The sequence below is a fragment of the Helianthus annuus genome, chromosome 11 (genome assembly GCF_002127325.2).
Source record: "Helianthus annuus cultivar XRQ/B chromosome 11, HanXRQr2.0-SUNRISE, whole genome shotgun sequence".
NCBI classification, from domain to species: domain Eukaryota; kingdom Viridiplantae; phylum Streptophyta; class Magnoliopsida; order Asterales; family Asteraceae; genus Helianthus; species Helianthus annuus.
Window position 1 is genome coordinate 177,783,878 of NC_035443.2, and position 22,893 is coordinate 177,806,770.

Below are 22,893 nucleotides of genomic sequence, written 5' to 3' on the forward strand. Positions count from 1 at the left end.
AACGATATTGTGGTCCACTTAAGTTTTAGCACGCTTTCGAACACTGTTTTCGAGATATGGAATTAAGTGTATTAATAGCTGACAGTAACTATGTTTACCCACCTCAGAATATACTCCCGTATCAAGGTATGCATGAGAGATCATCTTACTGGTGAGTATACCATTTATCATCTGTTTTGACGTATAAACTGATGTGAGATACTCACTTATTTGGAATTGAAAACAAGTCCTATGTGATAGAATCACTTATTGAGGAGGAACTTGAATTTCAGATGCATGAGGGCACAAGAGCAAGTCTGTGAACAGGTTAGTACCATCGTACAGACAAAGAGACGAACTTGACTCCCGCATAATTTTGTGGGACATGTGATTGTTTATCACTTATTGGGGTCGAATGCATCATGTATTAAGGATATTTACACGTATGTATGGTATCATGGAAGATCTAGACTTGCGTCCCCGTTATTTTTGGTAAAAGAAACAACCATGATACCCAGATGATAAACAGCATAAAGACCACGTATCTCAGAACCTCGGCAATCTATCAAACGAAATTACGGTACCAAGACCATATATCCGAGAGATGTGCCACACAAGTTACGCAGTTCATTATGTTTATATACCAAAAACAGGTTCTTATTGACGCGTAAAACCTATCGAAGCAATGTATGATTAAGCTGTCACAGTTAACGGTTAATTGAGTATATAACCATAGTCCTGCACCAGATACGACTAACCGATGTACTATCATTTCCCTTATATCTCAACACGACTTCATTTTAAAATTTTCATATGTTTTTGTATTTTTTCTGAAATTTATCCTACAACTAAGTAAAATGTTTTTGGAGTTTTTCAATTTTTCAAAAGCGGTAAGAACTGTATAGAAAGGATAAAATAAAGTTTCTATGCGAGTTTAGAAAAGCATTTTACTCTGGGTTGATCATGCCAATCATTCGGACCAGATTTTCAAATCTAGACCGATCGAATGTCTTTGTAAACAGGTCGGCAAGATTATCCAAGGTGTCTACCCTAATCACTTCTATTAAACCCTTCTCAGCACAGTCGCAAATAAAATGATGCCTAACATCTATATGCTTAGTGCGTGAGTGTTTAACTGGATTGTTTGTTATGGAAATGGCAGAGTTGTTATCGACAAGAATAGGAGTTCGAGTAAAATTCAAACCGTAGTCCCTCATTTGTTGCTGAATCCACAAAACCTGAGCACAACAGCTTGATGCAGCAATGTACTCGGCCTCGCACGTGGATAGAGAAACGACAACTTGCTTTTTGCATTGCCAAGAGACGAGACGATTCCCAAGAAGTTGTGCGCCGCCAGAGGTTGACTTTCTGTTCATCGGGCACCCTCCGAAGTCTGCGTCAGCATACGCCATCAAATCCAGACCACCTTCAGCTGGACACCACAATCCAAGCTTAGGCGTCCCTTTCAGATATCTGAAGATACGCTTGACTGCTTTCAAGTGAGACTCCTTCGGAGTTGATTGGAACCTAGCACACAAACAAACAGAAAACATAATATCTGGTCGTGAAGCAGTAAGATACATTAGTGAACCTATCATTGCTCGATATAAAGTCGGGTCCACTTCAGGATCTTTCTCCTTATCGGGTCAAAGCTTGTGATTTGTCGGGAGAGGCGTGTCATAGGGTAAGCTATCTTCCAATCCAAATCTTTTGAGAATCTCGTGGACATACTTTGTCTGATGCACGTACGTCCCGGTTTTTCCTTGACTCACTTGAAGACCTAAAAAGAAGGATAACTCGCCCATCGCGCTCATTTCAAATTTTGACTTCATCACCGCTTCGAACTCACGACACAATTCTTCATTTGAAGAACCAAAAATTATGTCATCATCGTAAATTTGCACGATCAGAAAATCTCCCCCTTTCTTCAAAATGAACAGTGTGGAGTCAATCGCACCACGCGAGAACCCATGCTCCAATAGATACTTTGACAAAGTCTCGTACCATGCCCGAGGAGCCTGATAGAGACCGTAGAGAGCCTTGTCCAACAGATAGACTTTGTTGTCTGACCCTGGAGCTTCGAAACCCGGTGGTTGGGATACATACACAGTTTCATGCAATTTCCCGTAAAGGAACGCGTTTTTCACATCCAACTGATAGACTTTGAAACGCATGTGTGCAGCAAAGGCTAGAAACAAACGAATAGCTTCCAGTCTTGCCACCGGTGCATAAACTTCGGTATAATCAATCCCTTCCTCTTGATTGAAGCCTTGAACAACCAACCATGCTTTGTTTCTGACAACGACACCCTTATCGTCTTTCTTGCACTTGAAAACCCATTTCGTGTTGATTGCATGTTGGCCCTTTGGAAGATCGACCAAATTCCACACCTTTAACTTGTCGAACTGAGCTAACTCTTCTTGCATCGCCTCACACTAAGAATTATCCTTCAGAGCCATTTGATAGTTCTTCGGCTCTATTTGAGAGATAAAACATTCATGCAGGCTAAGATTGTAGATTTCTTCTTTCTTGATAGCAGAGAACAGACATTGCATCTCTGAAATACTCCTTCGCGTTTGCACTCCCGCATTTGGATTCCCAATAATATTATCAACAGGATGATGAGTATTTGTTCTTGGAACTGGAATTGCCGGAGCTTGAAGATTGTTTCCCAAATTCGATTGAATCTCCCCCTCAGCATTTGCATTACTACTAGAAGCTTGATCATTTCCAGAAGACGTGTTAACATTTGGATTATGCTGAAAAGTCAACGTATAGATCTCCACTTGTAGTTTGAGCAGCTGCATTGGGGATCTGCTCAGCAACAACTTCATTTACGATCGAAGAATCAGCGACTGGAACATTCGAAGACACATTAGTAGGAATACTTGCTCTCCAGCTCGCATCCATTTCATCTTTGTTCACAAGATGTGTGTATACAACCTCTGAATCTTCTTTTGAAACATCAGGAAGATCAAACGAATCAAATAATTTATCATAATCATAACCACTTTTGGGACCGAATTCGGACGGAGGAGGATCGAAACTCAAAGGAGTTATATCAAACACGATCTCCACTGTGCGCTTCTTAATGTTATAAACGCGATTGTTTGGAGTTCCATTGGCATATCCCAAAAAGAACCCAACTTCACCAACTTCCCCCATTTTAGGAGTATCCTTGGTGCGTTTGATTACACACTTAATCCCAAAAGGTTGAAAACCAAATAAGTTCGGTTTCCTGTTTTTTCAAGCAATTCATAACACGTTTTATCTTCCCTTTTGACCGTAAGCACATGATTTAACACATAACATGCAGTGTTTACCGCCTCGGCCCAGAAGAAAATTGGCAATTTAGATTTAGAAAGCATAGTGCGGGCCGCCTCAATTAGGGTACGATTCTTCCGTTCTGCAACTCCGTTCTGTTGAGGAACATATGGAGCGCTGAACTGATGAACTATTCCCATTTCCCGACATAACTCATCCATATATTGATTTTTAAATTCAGTGCCGTTGTCACTTCGGATTTTCTTAATAGGGAGTGAATAATTTTTCTCAAGTTGTTTGAATAAGTCTCTTAAAATACCAGCAGCTTGGTCCTTTGTTTTTAAGAAAAATACCCACGAGTATCGTGAGAAATCGTCAGTGACAACTAAGCAATAAGACATCCCACCAATGCTAGCAACATGGATCGGGCCGAAAAGATCCATGTGAAGCAATTCAAGTGGTTTTTGGATTGAGTTAACTGTTTTCGGTTTATGAGGCTTTCGTTTGATTTTTCCTTTTTCACATGATTCACATTTGTTGTGCATATTGAAACTACGTAAAGGAACCCCAACACTAAGTTGTTTTTCACTAAGTGGTTCATTTTTCGCAGATGCACGTGGCCCATTCTCCTATGCCAGAGATACGATTGATCTTCAGTCGCCTTCGAAAGTAGACATGTCACTGTAGCAGACGAGTTAACCAACGGGCGCATGTCCATGACATATGTGTTATTCACCCTTGGAGCCCCCATAACGATCCAATCTTCAGGAACAACAAATCCCGGACACAAAACGAAGCAAGCTTTATCAGTGAACAACATCGTGTACTTGTTATCACAGATTTGAGAAACCGACGTCAAGTTATGCTTCAATTCTTCAACGTAGTTCACTTTATGCAGCGTGATTTTTCCATTTGACACCGAGCCTTCACCGGTGATGTATCCACCCTTTTCACCGGCAAAGTTCACATAACCACCACGAATTTGTTTAAAATTGTTCAATAACTCTTTATTTCCTGTCATGTGTCTGGAACAGCCACTATCGATATACCAAATATAGATAGCCCTCTTCAGCTGCTCCTACACTCCCCAACAAGAAAATTTAGTTAGAGTGTGGGACCCAAGCCATGATGGTCTTGGGTCGTCCCGATTCATCAACATAGGAAAACTCTTTGAAATAACCATCATTGCTTTTGTGTCCTCCATTTCCATTTCGGAAATTGTTGGAATGACTTCCCGCAAATCGTGGATTATACGGAGTTGACGATTTGTTGGTATAACCAGAGTTTCCATAACCTCGGCTTCCATAGTTTTGGTAACTATAATTTTGATTCCTGGGTGGCTCAAAATTTCTACCAAATCTAGGAACATCATCGTGTCTTGAGAATGTTCGTGGATGATTATCCGAACGCGGTCTTTGATTTGGAAATCGGGGGGGGGGGGTGACGCATTTCGATCATTCCCGAATCTGTTCTGTGCATGAGGTCTAACATAGTTGTTGTTCGAACCTCCAGAACGTTGGTCATTCTCAAGTGCTTGGAAAGTAACATGATTTTGTCATCTGTGAGGGGTTTTCTCACGAGTATCATGTCTTTGAGATGTACTTTCCGATCTGTCCCCACGGTTAATAACAACGGGTTTCTCTTCCTGATCCTGATTTTGTTGTGATTTAACATTTGGTTTGACAACTAGTTTTACTTCTTGTTTAATCACTTTGTTTTTCTCAACCTTCTGATTTTTACCATTTTTCTTTTCAACATTAACTGCTTCATTTTGTGGTTTTTCAACAAAAGGTTTCTTTTGATCAGGATCAACAAGAGATTTACCCCTGTCATCTGGACAGTCTGCTGCTAAGTGTCCTTTCCCACGACACTTATAGCATTTGCGAATTTTTGCAGCATTCTTTGGACGTTTCTCATGACTGGTCGAAGATGATGAGGCGTTGGTGGAATTTTTCAAAATTTGGTTCACAAACTGAGAGTTGGAACCTGTTTCGATCTTCACTTCTTCTTTGATAAAATCCTCCCCTTTAACAAACTCAGTTTTAGGGATATTTTTCAAAGCCTTTTTAGATTTCCCACGTGACTTTGGTTTTGACTTCACATTTTGAACTTGATTAAAAATTTCCAAAATCTTATTGCTTATCAAATTTTCAATGTTTTCAAGATTTACCTCATTTTTCTTTGAAACTTCACTCACCTTCGACTGTTCTGAGTCAGAAACTTCATCTGGCTCAGATTCTGACTCACCTTGCGGTTCAACCGTCAGAGGGGTCTTCGGCACAAAATTTGCCAATTCAGGATCAATGCTTGGCATCGATGTATAGTTATGGTTTACCGGTGGAGGCACCTTACTATAACCAATGCCGAACATTTCTTCCTTAGATTCTTTGAGACGTTGGCTGTTAATACAGAAATTCATCACTTCGGATGAATCCCCGAACTTTTCAATCTTTCGTTGCAAAGCTAAAATCAGATTATCTTTTTCCAAAATGATTTTGTTCTTTTCCAAAACAAATTATTTCAAGTTCAGATCTTAATTCCTGATTTTTAAGATTTCCCTGAGCCACAAGTCTCTCAAATTCAGAGATATCATTTTTCAGTGATTTTATCTTAATTCGGTGTTCTTTATCCGAATTGGACAAAATAGCAATGAGTTATCTGGATTTTTCTAAATCTGCAATTAAGTTTGTGTTATGAAGTGCATATCTATCAATCTTGGTGACAAACTCAACACATCTAGCACATCACTTATTTATAGAAGATGATTTTACCTCAATGCCAGCCATGAATGCACAAGCCTCATTGTCTACGGAGTTTTCTTCCAACCTTTTAGCTTCCGCATCTACAAATTGCTGCATTTCAGCTGTGGAGATGTTGAATTCAAAGCGTTCTCCCTCTTCCCCGTCTTCTGTCTTGTTAGACTTTTCAATAGATTCTTCATTCGAGGGATCTTCATTTTCAGCAACATTCCCCGAGTCCAACTCTTCCCCAAAAACCTCAGCTACAACCGCAAGTTCCTCAATGCTAGTTTCTTCGACAATCTCTTCACACACTTCGTCGTTTACAATTTCAGCTATAAATTCTTGTGACACTATGTCACGGCCCCCGACCCGGTTTGACCCGTTTCAGGAGCCGCGGGACAGAAATCCCGTGGTATTTAATTCAGGCGACAGCGGAAGTCTTTTTAAAACAGGATCTTTTATTATTAAAACTGCTCGTTTACATAATTTGGGGATAAAATCCCATAATTTACAATAATGTGATTTCACGAGGAAATCTTTTATTTTTCAAAACATGTTTCTTTATTTGTTTACACTGAGCCACTTTTCTAAGCTGGTAGTGCTTCCTGGCACTTTTCTTTGCTCATAACAGATCACCTGAAACATGTTTGAAAAAGGTTTTGTCAGCGGGGAAATACTGAGTGAGTTCATTCAGGTTTTAAGAAATGACCCATAGTTATAAATTACAGCATAAGAGCGATTACAATGGTTCATATCTTATTTTTATCTGGCTTTCTGTCACAATGGTGACAAGTCACAATGGTGACGATGGTCATACCACTATTAGGTCAATGAACTCTAATAGTGACGTTCCTCCCTAGTAGGTCAATGAACCTAACTGGGAGAAATAGTAATGTGCACAATACCCCACTAACCAATAAATTAAGATATCCACGACTTAGTCCCTGTAATTATAACTTTTTGAAAATAAATTTGGAGTATTGTAAAACAGTTGATAAAAAGAGAATGACTCACATTGCAGATTTAACGAGCAAGATATAAGCCTTACTGATTAGCCTTGATTATTCCTAATTTAACAATAATGCACACACACAAACGGGTTAGTAACTAATTCAGTAGTTACGTCAATTCACGAGATCAAACCCTCACATCGATTAACAAGTGCGATACTTAATAATTCAATCGGATTCACAACGAATAACAGAGCATAGTCCGAATTCGAACAGCACTCAAATATTCAAGTCGAAATCACGATGAATAATCAAAGTACAAGCTCAATTTGAGCAGCACTCGGACAATCGTTGGATAGTTATAATCGATCGGACGTTGAATCGTAATAGCGATCGAGTTATTACCCTGATTGCGGTAGCACTTCGTGACCCGTGTGTGTTAATTGTGATTATTCAGTGATATCTCGACGTACACAGAACTTCTGAGCGTCGTTTCAACTTCTCTGTTCAAGTCCCAATGTCTGCTATTTATACTAATTTTTGGGACCTGCTTACGGACCGTAAGCCGTTTCCTTTGCGGTCCGTAAGCTAAGCAGTCTAATTCATAGGCTGCCTAGGCTCGGGTATAGCTTGGGTGATTCAAAATTTTGGCCAATCAGAGGCTAGCAACGTTTATTTTAGATAACTATTAAACTAGGGTTTGCCCCCCTCGAGTTTTAGGGGCCCTGATCCTGATTCCGATTGTTCTGAAAATTTTAGGGCTAATGCAGAATTACTTGGGTGTCTCAATTAGGGTTTTCTTATTGACTAATTATTGTCCTAATTATTGATTTTTGTGACAGTTGTTACACACTATAGCTCCTGAAATGTCTTCCAAAGCACAACCCCAGTCATAAGGCTCAGTCACACTCTGTAGAGGTTGAGCCACCATAGCATTGTTTGTCGAAGGTGTAAGATTTTCAGACCCACTTGAACGAGCACTTGAGTTAGAGGTAGCAGTTGATGCATTGTTGTGAGGTCTTGAATTATTTCCTCGAGAGTTGTTTTCTCTATCAGATCTTTCCATTTTCGGCTTTCGACAATCACGTGCGAAATGCCCGTAGATACCGCAGTTGTAACATTTTACTTTTGACATGTCGACTCCCATTCGAGTCTTTGTCTGACCTCCTATGAACTTCCTACCCGTTCTCAACAGAAATTTCTTCGCTCTACGGACTGAGAGTGCCATATTGAGTTGTAGATCAAGTTCTTCCATTTCGTCTTGGTCTATCTGATCAAAGTCCTTATCGAGACTTGTCGGTTCAACGAGCTTTTCAAGACAGAAGTTCTCGTAGGCTGTCATGAAGGACGCCAAAAGACTCATGTTTTCTTCAATCAACTTTAAACAGCTTGCATCTATCTTAGGAATGTTCAAGCTTGTTCCTTGAGATTTCTGAGCTCCACTAGAAGAGTACATCCCTTGATTGGAATTGGTTGTTCCACTTGAACTGACATTGTTGCTTATAAAGGCGTGTTCACTTGCAGAACCTTCATTCTCCGAATACAAGGCAACACCGACTCCACCATTACTACCCTTATCCGTTGGTTTCGAAGCCTTATATAACTGAGGATCTTGGATCTTCTCGAAATCAGATGCTTGATCTTCCATATTCCAAGCATAACCCCTCAGTTTTTGGACAGCTTCTTCCAATGTGAGCTCCTCATAGAGAACACCCTCTCTAATCAATGCGGTGTACATATTCCATTCTCTGGGAAGACAATTCAGAAACTTCTCAACCTTCTCAAATTCAGTGTAGATACCCTCTTGACTTCTATCAAGTTCGCTCAACAGATGATAAAATCGGTTCACTGTGTCATCAAATGATTCATTTCTTAAAGCCTTGAACACAACGAATTGAGTCTTCAAACGTTCGAGACGTCGCTTCTTGTACATTGCATTTCCTTCATATCGCTCGATCATACTATCCCACAAATCCTTTGAGCTACTTCTTTTACGGAACGTATGAAGTATAGATTGTGTCATAGCCATCGTAATCATTGACATAGCTTTCTCTTCACAATCATAAAATTTCTTCTGGTCGTCAGTGAGTGCCAAATACGTATCAATCGTCAACGTACGTACTGGAGTAGCTCCACATCCTTTAACGATACACAACCAGATTTTGATGTCTTTTGCTCGTACATACCTTTCGAAACGCTCCTTCCACTCAGGAAAATCAAGCTCGTTTATCAACAAAGGAGGTTTGTCATTACTCCCTACCTCAGCATTGTGCTTGAGGTTTTGCACCATAGTAGTCAGATTGTTGTTTGCCATTTCAGAAAACAACAGTAAGTTTCCAAGCAAGCACTGTGTCACTGAAAAGGTTTTCTAAATCCAAACTCGGAGAGAAAACACGGAGCGAAATGTCTGAGGCTTTAATCAGAGTGTAAAACTCGGATCAGAACCTAAAATAAAACCCAAACCTCGGACACACACTTAGAGTTTTAAAAAACGGACAAGCAGGATTGTATAAACACACTAAACTCAGTTCAACACTAAGATAACACCAACCAAAGTGAGATGAAAATTCGGACAGTAGGAATTTAAAAATTCGGACTAAGTAAAATGCGGACTAAGTAAAATTCGGCTAAGTAAAATTCGGACTTAACAAAACTTAAAGTACGTACCTAATGAAAAGGAAAAACAAAGAACTCGGACTCTGAAGAAATGTATAAAACTTAAACTCAGACTCAAGTAAACCAAGGTGAAACTCGGACTAGGTAACGGTTTCTTAGACAGAAATTCGGACCTAGTAGAGGTTGAAAATCGGACAAGGGTTGAAATTCGGACAGAAGTTGAAAATCGGACAAGGGTTGAAATTCGGAAGTCGAAAATCGGACAGGAGTTAAAATTTGAAACTCAGAACAAGTAAGAGTTTCTCAAAACTCAGATCCAGTAACCAATCTCCAGACTATCTCCCCAATGTGACTTCACACTGGTTCAACATTACCCCGGAAACACAAACACAGAATTTAAACCACGGACAAATCTTCCAAAGATCAAACTTAGGAATCTTTTTCAACCTTCAACACTGTATGAACAAGAGCCAAAACCCCTGTAAAAAACCCAGATGAAGAACAACACTAAAAATCACCAAACTACCCAAAATCCATCATCAAATCACTAGAGATGAATGAAGAATCATGAATAAAACACAAAAACTCACTAAACACTCACTAAACCCTATCAAAGTTTGAACTTTTCTCACAAAAACCTTCAAACTAAGAAACACCTACAGTAGTATGAGCACACTGCTCTGATACCACTTGTAAGGCCTCCTAATCCAAGATCTCACTCAGCTAAAGCCACCAACAGGTGTGCGGAATCCACCTGATGATTAACCACTGTAGATGAAACACTAGAATGCAAGGATTTGTGAGAGAAATCAAGAATACACTGAGTATTCTTGATGAAGAAGATGAATGACGTCACACACACAGTAGCCGCCAGACAAAACACACACACAATGATTAGGGTTAGGTGCACAGAATTTCACACACAATCGCCGCCTTGTCTATTCCACATAAAGGTATATATACAAGGCAAACCACGGACTTTCAAGACAAACTAGAAAGCCCGGACAAACAAACTACACAAAACTCTGACTTTTGTCCTAAACAAAAACTCAGACAAAAGTCTAGCCTAAAACTTGGACAAAATGTCCAAGGATAAAACTAGGACTAAGTTTCAATACATGAACAATAAAGACCCTTCAAATTGGAAGGCATGCACTTATCACCCAAAGTGCATTAACAACTTGTAAAAAAAATAAGTAAGTTGATCTAGGACCCGTCCGTTGCGTCGAACCTGTCAAACGGCCAAAAATAGACACGTTGCGACGGTGCTGTCAAATATGAGATAAATATACTAAAAAACGTTGAACCCCACACACATGTTACGATGTATTAATTCACAAAATTTAGAACGAGTCGTAAAATAAGAAACTTGTGAAAGATGAAAAGTATGGGGACCAAAGTATTAAATAAAAAAGGTGTTGGGTTAAATTGTAAAAGATGAAAAGCTTTGAGTTAAAAATGATTTTTTTTTTGAAAAATTTCTCATGCTTGGGGTTCAGCATCACAAAACAACATAATGTTGTTGATTTATAGTATAGAAATGTTAAATATAATACTATTAAAAAAATCAAATAAATGCATGTTGTAGTTTATTGCGTGTGTTAATACGAAGAAATATTTGGTAACATGCTCTAATTTTTTTTTTTTTTTGTTATGAACAAATTTGATACCCAAATTATTCAAATATCATCGATTTCTATATTATTATTTATATTAATTGTTAAAACCTGTTATAGCACCTCCAACGGTGTATGAATAAGCATCTGGGGCTCTATAATTTGAGGAATGCGATAGCCTAATCCAAGAAAAGTCGCTGTTAAGAAAAAAGATGTATCGATCAGTAAAAATAATACTTACAATGATTCACTTATTTGAGTGACGTGAACAGGTAGAAATAGTGAGGGTGTCTCCTACGTACTACACACCATTATAAATCTACCGGTTACCAAAATTCATATCACCATAACAAAGCTAACTAAGCAGATATGTCTCAACAAACCACCACCACTCCATTGACATTCACCGTCAGGAGACATGAGCCGGAGCTCATTGTTCCTGCTAAACCGACACCTCGAGAACTCAAGCCTCTCTCCGACATTGACGATCAAGGCGGCCTTAGATTTCATGTTCCACTTATTCATATTTACCAAAGCAATCCAAAAATGATAAATAAGAATCCGGCAAGTGTGATCAGGGATGCGTTGGCTAAGGCGTTGGTGTTTTACTATCCGTTCGCGGGCAGGCTAAAGGAAGGTCCAGGGAGGAAGCTTATGGTGGATTGCTCGGGCCAGGGTGCATTGTTTATCGAGGCGGAGGCGGATGTTACGCTGAAGCAGTTTGGGGTGGAGCTTCAGCCGCCGTTCCCGTGTAGGGAAGAGCTTCTTTATGATGTTCCTGGCTCCAGTGGCATTCTTGATTCACCATTGTTGTTGATTCAGGTAAAACTTCATGTTGGCAAAGCCTATAGAAAAAAGTAAGGAAGTAGTAACAAAGTTCTAGTTTTAAAACTATTAAAAGAATGCATGTAATTTAGTTTTGGGACAATCATCAAAATTTGAATGTTGACCAAGAAAAAAAAAGATAGGGATTTAAAAAGTAAACAAATTCAAAACCAACCCATTCATAAAACATTACATAAACAAAGTTGGCTAAGGATTAAGGAAACTAAAAATTTAGCTAACACAAATATCAGTGGCTTCACAAAACAACTAATCTAATAATTACACTAGTAAAGTGTCAGCTTCAACTGATGGTAATGGAGCCGACATTGAAAAGGGTCCCTTTAGCCGTAGGCTACGATAAAGCCGGCTCTTTTAACCGCCGACACTTTACATGTGTAATTGTTAGATTGTTTGTTTTGTGTACTTGCTCTACTGTTTAATGTTTTTAGTGCTGGCTAGAATAGAGCCTCTTTAGCAAACTTTGCTAATTTGGCGTTTTCAGGACAGTTGGTTTTGAATATATATGTTTTCAAATGCAAAAAATCATTGCCTATTTTGTAATGTTTTTGGATCAGTATGTCTGTTTTGATGATTTCTCACTTTTTTTTTTCTAAATAACTTTAAGACAAAAAATCAAATATAAATACCCTTATCATACAAAACATACGAATATGGTGAAAATGTAAAGAAATACGGTGACATTTTCGTAATTATTTACTCGTAGAGTAATTATTAAAATTACTCTACAAATGATCTTGTAGGGTAATTTTGATTTACTCTACAAATGATCTTGTATGGTAATTTTGATCTTGTAAGGTAATTTTGTAGAGTATTTGAATTTATATGATAATATTACTTATTCAATAAATTCGATTGATTTATACGAGTTGATTTTCCCAATTCATTGGGCCTTTCGATACAATCAAATAGAAAGCCCCAAGGGCGCCATATTCTAGGAGCCCAAACTATGTCATAATTACTCTACAAATGATTTTGTAGAGTAATTTTGAATTGTATGTTATTTGATAAACTTGAAGAGTAATTTTGATACACTCGTAGAGTAATTTTGATTTTGATAATTACCCTACAAGATCAAAATTACTCTACAAGATCATTTTTATAGTAATTTTGATAATTACCCTACGACCAAATAATTACGAAAATGACGCCGTGTTTGTTGGCTTTTTCATATCTTTTGTATGTTTTGTACGATAAGGCACTTTATACGTGAACTTAACCCTAACTTTAATTGCTTTATAGTTTAAAGTTTTTTTGATGGCTTTATGCACAAGTATAATAACTTAATTTTAAGGTTTTTTTTACTTGATTCTATGCATTTGGCATCAATAGATAAATGGAAAATTATGAATAAGAATCTAAATATATACAATTTTGAACTTTAATACAATGAGATCATCACGAGGTTACTTAGTATAGCAGAAAGTTCACTTTAAAACTATTTTCTGTTTGAAAAAGTTATGTTCGATACACATTTTAAAAGTTTCCGTGAATTAAACCATGACAAATTGTCTTTGAAAAAGTTAATATTTGTATAAGAACACACAAACATATACACGTGACTACTTATGGCCACATAAACACGCACATAAAAACAAGCGAACACTGTTGACGGTTCCTACGTAACCAGTCATCCATAATATCAAACAAATCATTTTCGTCTTTAGTAAATTTACCAAGGGCTATAGTCATCGTAATCCTCCTATTCAACTACTTCTGTGATGGGCCTGGGGGGGGGGGGGGGCGACATGTCAAGTATCAGCTTGGGACCATGTCTTCTTAGGACTATTCTGGATGTACAATTCAATTTCAGTAGTCATATTTCATTTCAACATGTAGTGATATGTTTTAAATGACATACTGGTTAAAAATCCACCGACACTAAATTCACTATTTTTATCAATTTTGATTGACAGGTGACACAACTATTATGTGGAGGTTTCATCATTGTTGTACGATTTAATCATACCATGTGCGATGCATTCGGATACATACAGTTTTTGACAGCATTAAGTGAAATGACAAAAGGCACATCCACACCGTCGACATTGCCTATTTGGCAAAGAGAATTGTTTTGTGCAAGAGACCCACCACGTGTGACATGCACGCATCACGAGTATGATGAAGTGGTAGACACCAATGGTACAATCATCCCATTGGAAAACATGGAAACTAGGTCATTTTTCTTTGGACCAACCGAGATTTCAGCCATTCGTAGGTTCGTTCCAAGACACCTCACACGTTGTACCACATTTGAGGTCCTAACAGCTTGCCTTTGGCGTTGTCGTACAATCGCGCTCCAACCAAACCCTGAAGATGAAATGCGCGTGATGACCATAGTCAACGCTCGTTTAAAGTTCAAGCATCGGGTCCCCGTAGGATACTATGGAAATGTTTTTGCCAACCCGGCTACCATTTCCAAAGCTCGAGACCTATGTAACAAACCGCTAGGACACGCATTAGAGCTTGTGATGAAAGCCAAATCTGAAGCAACTGAAGAGTACCTGAAATCCGTCGCAGATCTAATGGTTATCAAAGGACGACCCAACTTCACAACTGTTGGAAGCTTTCTGGTGTCAGACGTGACACGTTCTGGATTACATGAAATTGATTTCGGGTGGGGAAAAGCGGTCTATGCAGGGCCTGATCACCATATTGCTGGTTTCTATACACGTCATATAAATCATAAAGGTGAGTCTGGAATCTTGGTACCCATATGGTTGCCAGGTGTTGCTATGAAGAGATTTGTCAAAGAGCTAGATAAGATGTTGGCGCAAGACGATAACGATGACCATGTTAACCCAAAACATGTACTTGCAAATTCCAAACTATAGTTTCCTGTTATGATTCGACAGGTGATCATACAAACAAGCTTTTTAGATGTGGTTTTCGTAATAGAAATGTTCGAAGTTTATATGTATGAACTAAATAATTGTAAGACTCATAAGTCTGGTTATGTATTGTATAATCTTATTTCTAAATAATCAATCAACGTATTACTTCGAAGTTACATATGCTGAAGGTTATCAATAACTAGAAAAATAAGAATCAATGTGATCAAGACTGCAAGTCTTCAACTAACTTTGAGGTTTTAAGGTTGAAAATAAAAAAAAGTGCTAAATGATATTACTTAACTTTAAAATGTAAGACGTTGATAATTGGTTTCAGTTCTAGACAGCAAAATTTGAGAACTAGTTTTTGAAACAAGAACCGTACCGGATATAGTTGGTCCGGTCCGAGTTTGATTCTTAAGTGATGGACTTGGAAACAAAAAAAGATGAATCAAGGTATATGGTCGATCCATGAATATTTCAAGCACAACACCACTATAAATATTCAACTCTTACAAGCTTCTATAGCATTGTTTGAAGAATCTCGCTTGGTTTGCTTCCATTCACAATTATCCTTAGCTGCATGCTTTAATCCAAACCTATTTTCAACCATTGCCCAAACCACACATTTTGACAATATTAAATTTATTGCTATCTTTTAAGACTATCAACTAAGGATAAAAATAGTAAGAACAGATTTGTTAAACTAAGCAAAAATTTCATGTATTACACAAGTAATAAAAAGTTATGTTTTAAAAAGACATATGCATTGCACGGTTGAATAACCAGTGTATCGTACTAATAGAATAAAATAAAATACAATGTAATTTATTATATATATATATATATATAGTTGTCTTGATGTATATGTATTTAAAAAATGAACATTGACATGAGAGTTATAAAATTCGTTAAGTTAGTTTTAAAACATTATTTTCTTTCAAGGGTATCAACTTTGATTTTTTTAAGCCCTATTTTGTTATTTAACGCAATTTTTTGTCATTCTTAGTAGCCTCTTTATCCCCAGGGATATAGGCAAGGTTTGTCTACATTCCATTCTCCCTAGACGCTATAAATAACTTTGCTAATCGTGAGATTTACTGGGTATGGTTGTTGTTGTATTTTTTTTTTTTCATTCTTACCATCCAACCACATTAAGTATTTGAAAATTTTAGAAATTAAAAAAAAAAAAAAACAGTTATCATCATTATTCTTCGTTTTTTTAATATATTAACAAACATAATTTTGAACTTTGAAAACTTCTAAGTAAAAAATATGATTTTTTTAAAAAATTAATAACCAATGTCATATTAAATTCATTTGGTTAATATATAATAACTATCTTTATTTAAAAAAATATCAATTAAGTAAGAAAAAGAGACGGGAAAAACACGAAATAGATGGCTACAAGAGATTACAGTGACCCTCATGCTTTCATCAAATGATTTTGAAAATCCTTGTGCACTTTTTATTCCCTTGAGTCCTCTTTTCATGTTATCCTAAATGATCCTGTAATACATAAAAATGCATATGCGCGGCCACGTAAACTTCTACTTAGTGGGACAACAACTACACTACAAACAATTTCTAATATATATAGGAGATGGATCCGTTAGAAACCACCCTTTATTACGAGAATTGTGAGAACCAGTGTGAACACAAACAGTAATACCTAAAAAAAATGTAAAAAACACCCAATTTTTTTTACTATTTTTTTTAGAAAATTGCTATATTTCGTTTATAATAAAAAAAAATCAAAAAAAAAAAAATTCGAGTCACAGTTATCCATGCACATGTGCGTTTGTATCATTTCTTTGACAAATTCCGTAATTCATTACAAATATTAGACAATTACACTTTCATTTACACTACCACGTGTAATACACTACTTTTTACGTTAACAATATTAGAAATGCACATGTGCATCTATATGTATCAACATGAAATAAGGTGTGTTGGTACACTACTTTCTCTTTCATCTTTCATTCCATCCATATTACACTACCATTACCTCCTACCATCCATAATACAATACCATTACCTCATACCATCCATAATACAATACCATTACCAATATTTTCACTTTATTACATGTACGTAAACACCATTTATACCATCCAATGAACATATTACAGCATAAAAATGACAACTATAACCAAATCATCAACCACTAGATATAACTAACCAAAAAACATGTATATGGGCCTACTTCTCCATTCAAAAATCACAAACTTTTTGTACCAAAATACGTTATATCATGGTTATACCTAATGATGCATATGTGCATTTTGAATATTGGTAATGTAAAAAGTAGTGTATTACAGATGATATTGTAAATTAAAGTGCAATAGATGGTATTTTAATTAAAGTGCAATTGTCTATTCCTGATAACGTATTACCGAATTTGTCGAAGTAATGATACATATGCACATGTGCATGGATAACTGTTACTCGAAAAAAAAAAGTTTTTCTTTTTGTAACGAAATATAATGATTTTTTTTTTAAAAAAAAATTGAGTGTTTTTTTGATTTTTTATAGATTTAATTTTGTGTTCACATTGGTTCTCGCAATAAAGGTGGTTCTCGCAATAAAGGTGGTTCTCGCATGAACCTTAATATATATATATATATATATATATATATATATATATATATATATATATATATATATATATATATATATATATGGTAAGGATCATTTCAGAACCATAAATATTTACAGAACTCGCAGAACTCCTAATAAACAATCTTTTTATTTATATATTTTTATGTTTAGGATAATTTTATTATTTATTATGTGTATTGTTATGATTACATGCATGTTAAGAGTAATTTTATTATTTTTTATATGTAATTTTATAAATACAAATATGTAAACTAGTTTTTTTACATATATGAAATTAGTTATGACATATATATATAATTTGACTATTACAAATATGTAAACTACTTTGAACATGTACGTAATCAAATAAATACATATAACAGATGATAAAAAGATGCTAAATACAAAAAAATATATATAAAATGATTGTTTATTAGGAGTTCTGAATGTTCTGTAGTTATTTAGAGTTCGGAAATGAACCCAATATATATATATATATATATATATATATATATATATATATAGGGGAAGGTTCATTTGAGAAGAAAATTAAATTGAGAAGAAAAAGAACAAAGGGTACAATTGTAAAATATTAAATAGTTTTTATTTCATCTCATTTATTATTATTTTTGATTAATTAATTAGTCATAAAGACTATCATCCTCCACACTAAAATTTTTGCTTAGACACATCAAAATTTATCCTACACGTTTTTGAAATTTACCCTACACATACTGAAATTTATCCTACACAACTCATAATTCATCCTACACACATCATAATTTATCCTACACTTTAAATTAAATTTTTTCTTCTTTGAAAAATATATATATATATATATATATTTTAAAATAAATTACAAATTTAATTTAGTTAGCTATTAGAAAGGAAGACTAACAATTAATGATCTATCTAATTTTACCAATATACCCTTACACCCATATTAAATACAAAAATTAAATGAAGTAAAATGAAGCATTCTTATTGGTTGAAGTTTGTTCTCTTTTATTCTTACAAAAAGTTTCTTCTCATTTGAACCCTCCACTATATATATATATATATATATATATATATATATATATATATATATATATATATATGGATGGGTTAAAATGAGAAACACTACGAGTTGTGAGAACCGTGAGAACTTTTTGATCACGCGTGAGTTGGGCCAATTTTTTTTTTGCACAAACGTATATGAAAACATTATAAACACATCTGTGAAAAAGTAAAAAAAATTGTCGAGTCGTTAGTTGACAGATGCAAGTTTTTTACGCACTGATAATAGAAAATAGTTATCAACTATAAAATTATACACCAACGCATAAAAAAACCTGCATCAGTCAAAACTAACACCTCGACAAATTTTTTTATCTTTTTAACAGATGTGTTTATAACGTTTTCATCTACGTTTGTGCAAAAAAAAATTCCTATTTACTACGGCGACAAAGAATCAAATTATCACTGTATTTATTCCTTTTTCTACTTCTTTTTCCAAGTGCAGGATAACCCCAAGGGGTTGTGGGTTTTTTTTCTACCAATTGGGGCCCTCCCTTCACCACCCCCATGTGGATGGTCTACAGGGTTCATAACTACTCCCCTTACTACAGGGCGCTTACCTAGCCAACGCTTAGATCCGGCCCTACCCACATTTTTCTAGCCCAACTTACGTGGGATCAAAAAGTTCTCACGGTTCTCACAACTCGTGGTGGTTTTCATTTGAACTGAATCCTATATATATATATATATATATATATATATATATATATATATATATATATAGAGGATTCAGTTCAAATGAAAACCACCACATATATATATATATATATATATATATATATATATATATATATATATATATATATATATATATATATATATATATATATATATATATATATAGAGGCCGGTTATCATATAAATACCCTAATCGTACATTATGTACGCTACATTCTAGGCCGTCAGATCATCTCATTTAAACCGCGTGTTTAAGTATTAAATTAATCAAATTAAAATTAATAAAAGAAACCGCCAAGGTTAAAATCGTCCATAGTGAGATTAAAACCCCTGATAATCAGCACACAATAACTCACAATCATACCGTAAACCCAAAATCAACATTGCATTCTCCTTCTCCAAAAGTTCCCTGCTACTCTCCGTTGCGATTTCAACTAGGATTCATGAATATTGAGAAACGAAGCAAAGCAAACAACGACAGACCACAAGCGAAGAAGATGAATCCAGGTATCGATTGCCATTTGCAATTTTATAGTGGAATATACAGGGGCTTTAAAGTCAAATGCGATTTTGTTTGTTTATTAACCTTTTAACTGAAACGTATAGTTTTATAAGATTACATATTGTTCACAACTACAATTTTGCTAGGGTTTATGACTGGTATGGTTATTTATTAGGTTTTGCATTTTTATGCAGTTTTCTTAATGATACGTGATAGAGGTGCGATATCATATAGGGTTTTGTGGGGGTTTTGTATGACATTTGCGAGTTCATATGATAAAATATTGTTTATTGAACGTTTTTTGTTTTAGGTTAGATTGAACATGCGAATTGATAAAAGGCACATGCGATTTCATATGATAAGTTAGTTTTAGTGGTTATGATTAAAATTATACATGCGATTTTATGTTTTTTTAGATCCTTAAAGCTTGCGATTTATAAAGATTGGCTAGATTTGGTGATGCTTAAATAACATATGCGAATTGATACTCATTCATGCGAATTGATACCTAACACATGCGAATTGATAACTCATCCATGCGATTTTATCACTTAATGACTTAGTGTATATGATTAACTGATAAATGCGATTTTGTAAGTGTTTTTGACTATAGCATGCGATTTTGTAGACATAGATTCTGATGATGACTTTGAAGGCTCAATATCAACACTGATAAAAGTTAACAAAAATAGAAAAAGAAGAATAGTTGAAGAAAGTTCTGAAGAGGATGACTTCGTTAAGCCACTCCCAAAAAAGAAAAAAGATGAAGTTGAAGCAGTTTCTTTGGGAGAAACTACACAAAAAGACCCTCAACAACCCGATACGGAAATCGAAGTTGAGAAGGAAAAGGAAGTTGAATGCCCTCAGGTAACGGCTGAGGAATTGCATTCAGTTGAGTTGGTTTTGAGCCTGGACCCAGCTTGGAAGAAGATAAAGAAAAAAAACCAACTAAGGGGAGAAAAAACTCAAAGCCAAAGCAAGTTCCAAAACAAGTTATACCAAAAGGGTTAAATGAACTGCTTTATAAGACAATAAAACAAGCCAAAATCCGAGCTGAGAAAAGATGTGCAGAGCTTGGAGACAAATTTTGTTCCCCTTACTGCAACAGAGTGGTAAACATGCACAAAGCACTATTGACTCAAGAATTAAGTGTGATTCGGTATACATTTGCTACACTTGCAGGCATGCAGTAAGTAAAATACTTATATCAACTAACAAACGTCTAAAATATATACACACAACAAAATACTAATTATTTATTTTATGACTTGCAGAGAAGAATTTTACCGATAAAAAACTGAGGTTGCCACATTCAAAGCTATATTTGAAAGCTTCTACAGGGGTCAATACGTAGCATCGAACGAAATAGATGCATTTGTGGATGTTCTAAACCTTGAAGAGAAGAAGAGGGATAGAAAATCATCACCATACAGACTCTTCTTATTTAGCACAATGATGGTATGTTTTCATATAGATTTTGGCATTTTAAATTATAGTAGTAAATGCATGTTCAATGATTTCGCACGCTAATTATATCTAAATCGCATGTAGTATAGAAGAAAGTTTTCCTGTGAAACAAAATTTCTCATACTGTTGAAATTTCGCATGTGGTATATATACTATTCGCATGTGAAAAAAATACATTGTTTGCATAACTTTGATTCTAATTACATAAAATACAGCCATATATCTTTTACGACAAGGAGAAATACACAGACAACCAACGACTAAAAATATTTGCCTCAAATTTTGAAGACATATTACTGAGATATGAGGTAAAAAAACTTGATTCGGTTGACCTGGTGTTTATTCCGGTATTTCAAGGTGACCACTTCTATGTCTTGTGCTTCAACTTGAAATCTGGCAAAATTGAGCTGATTGACAATTCAGCAGCTAACCAAGAGTTTAAGGATAGATACAAGGGGCTTCCAGACACACTGGTAATAGAAAAACTTATTCATATAAATGTTATATATTATGTAAAAGCTACTAACACAATGTTGCTATGTTACAGAGAAGTGTATTGGTTTTATACCTACATAAGGCTTTAAAACCAACACCGACTATAGAAGAACTTGCAACCTTAGTTATAGAAAGAAAAGAGATGGATTGGAGGACGAAGAATAACGACGTAGACTGTTGAGTGTTTACGATGCGTCACATGGAAACATACAAAGGAGACCAAAAACCATGGGTGACTGAATTTGTGAAAGAAGATGAAGTAAACAACAGACAGAATTCACAACTTCATCTCCTAAGGCACAGATATCTCAGTAAAATCATTCTATCCGAACACAATATGCATCGTCAATAAATAATTAAAAAGGCAAATGCTTTCGATAAAAGGCCAGACAAAGAGAGGTATATGAGAGATTTGGATAAGATAATCCCAGATAGGATGAGTAGATATTTTGGAAAGCCAAAGTAAACTTGATTGATGATGGATTTATGTTAAATATTTAAACTTGTTAGTGTTTTTAATTTCGCATATATTAGTGTTTTTAATTTCGCATTAGTATTTTTAATTTCGCATATATTATGTTTAAAATCGCAAGCTTGACATTGAATTATTAAAATTTGCAGTAAAAAGTTGAAAATAAACATGCGAAATACAGAATCCATGCCATAACACATGCGAATTTATTGAAAAATGCAAAACTTGGATATTTTATTAAAACAAAGCACTAAAATAAACAAAAGTTCATTCAAAAGAAAAGAAACTCCATTTTCATCTTCATCGAGCATCTTAAGACAGTTATTGCATCAGCCAACTCTTTAAACTGTTTCTCATCCCTCTCACCCAAATCCACCATAAATATAACAGCAATTTCTTTAAGACTACTCACTTGCATCTGAGATAGCAAGTTCAGAATTTCTTGTCTTCTCTTCATGTTTTCTGTTACATTAGAAATGTTGGCCTCCAACATCTCTTGAGATGATTGATCCTCTTGAATTTGTTGCTGAATCCTTTTCCTCAAATCCTGCTTGATACTTGGTTCAGAAGAAGAGGATGTTGGTAGATCTGCCATTTTTTAATAGGATGTTTGCAATAGTGATAAAAACATAAAATATATAATAAAAGAAAAATTATTGATATGAATTATTGAACAAAATTATTTGATTTCAATTATTGCAACACACTATGCAAAAATAAAAATAATTATTATTACAGCGTGCGAAATAAATAGCTAAAGATGATAAATACTTTAA

General features: G+C 35.4%; 1 protein-coding gene across 1 annotated transcript; it reads left to right on the forward strand.

Moving 5' to 3' along the window:
* Nucleotides 1–11,497: 11,497 nt before the first annotated feature.
* LOC110891218 (benzyl alcohol O-benzoyltransferase) lies at nt 11,498–14,997 on the forward strand. The gene is made up of 2 exons (XM_022138917.2): nt 11,498–11,988; nt 13,926–14,997. Exons 1-2 carry the CDS (start codon nt 11,536–11,538, stop codon nt 14,841–14,843), a joined length of 1,371 nt encoding a protein of 456 aa, XP_021994609.1. The 5' UTR covers nt 11,498–11,535; the 3' UTR covers nt 14,844–14,997.
* The last annotated feature ends 7,896 nt before the right edge of the window (nt 14,998–22,893 follow it).

What these genes read in the sequence shown, in the direction of transcription:
- LOC110891218 (XM_022138917.2), top strand. Translation starts at nt 11,536, where the DNA reads ATGTCTCAACAAACCACCACCACTCCATTGACATTCACCGTCAGGAGA. An exon ending in CACCATTGTTGTTGATTCAG is followed by an intron (nt 11,989 to 13,925) that starts GTAAAACTTCAT and finishes TTTGATTGACAG; the next exon opens with GTGACACAACTATTATGTGG.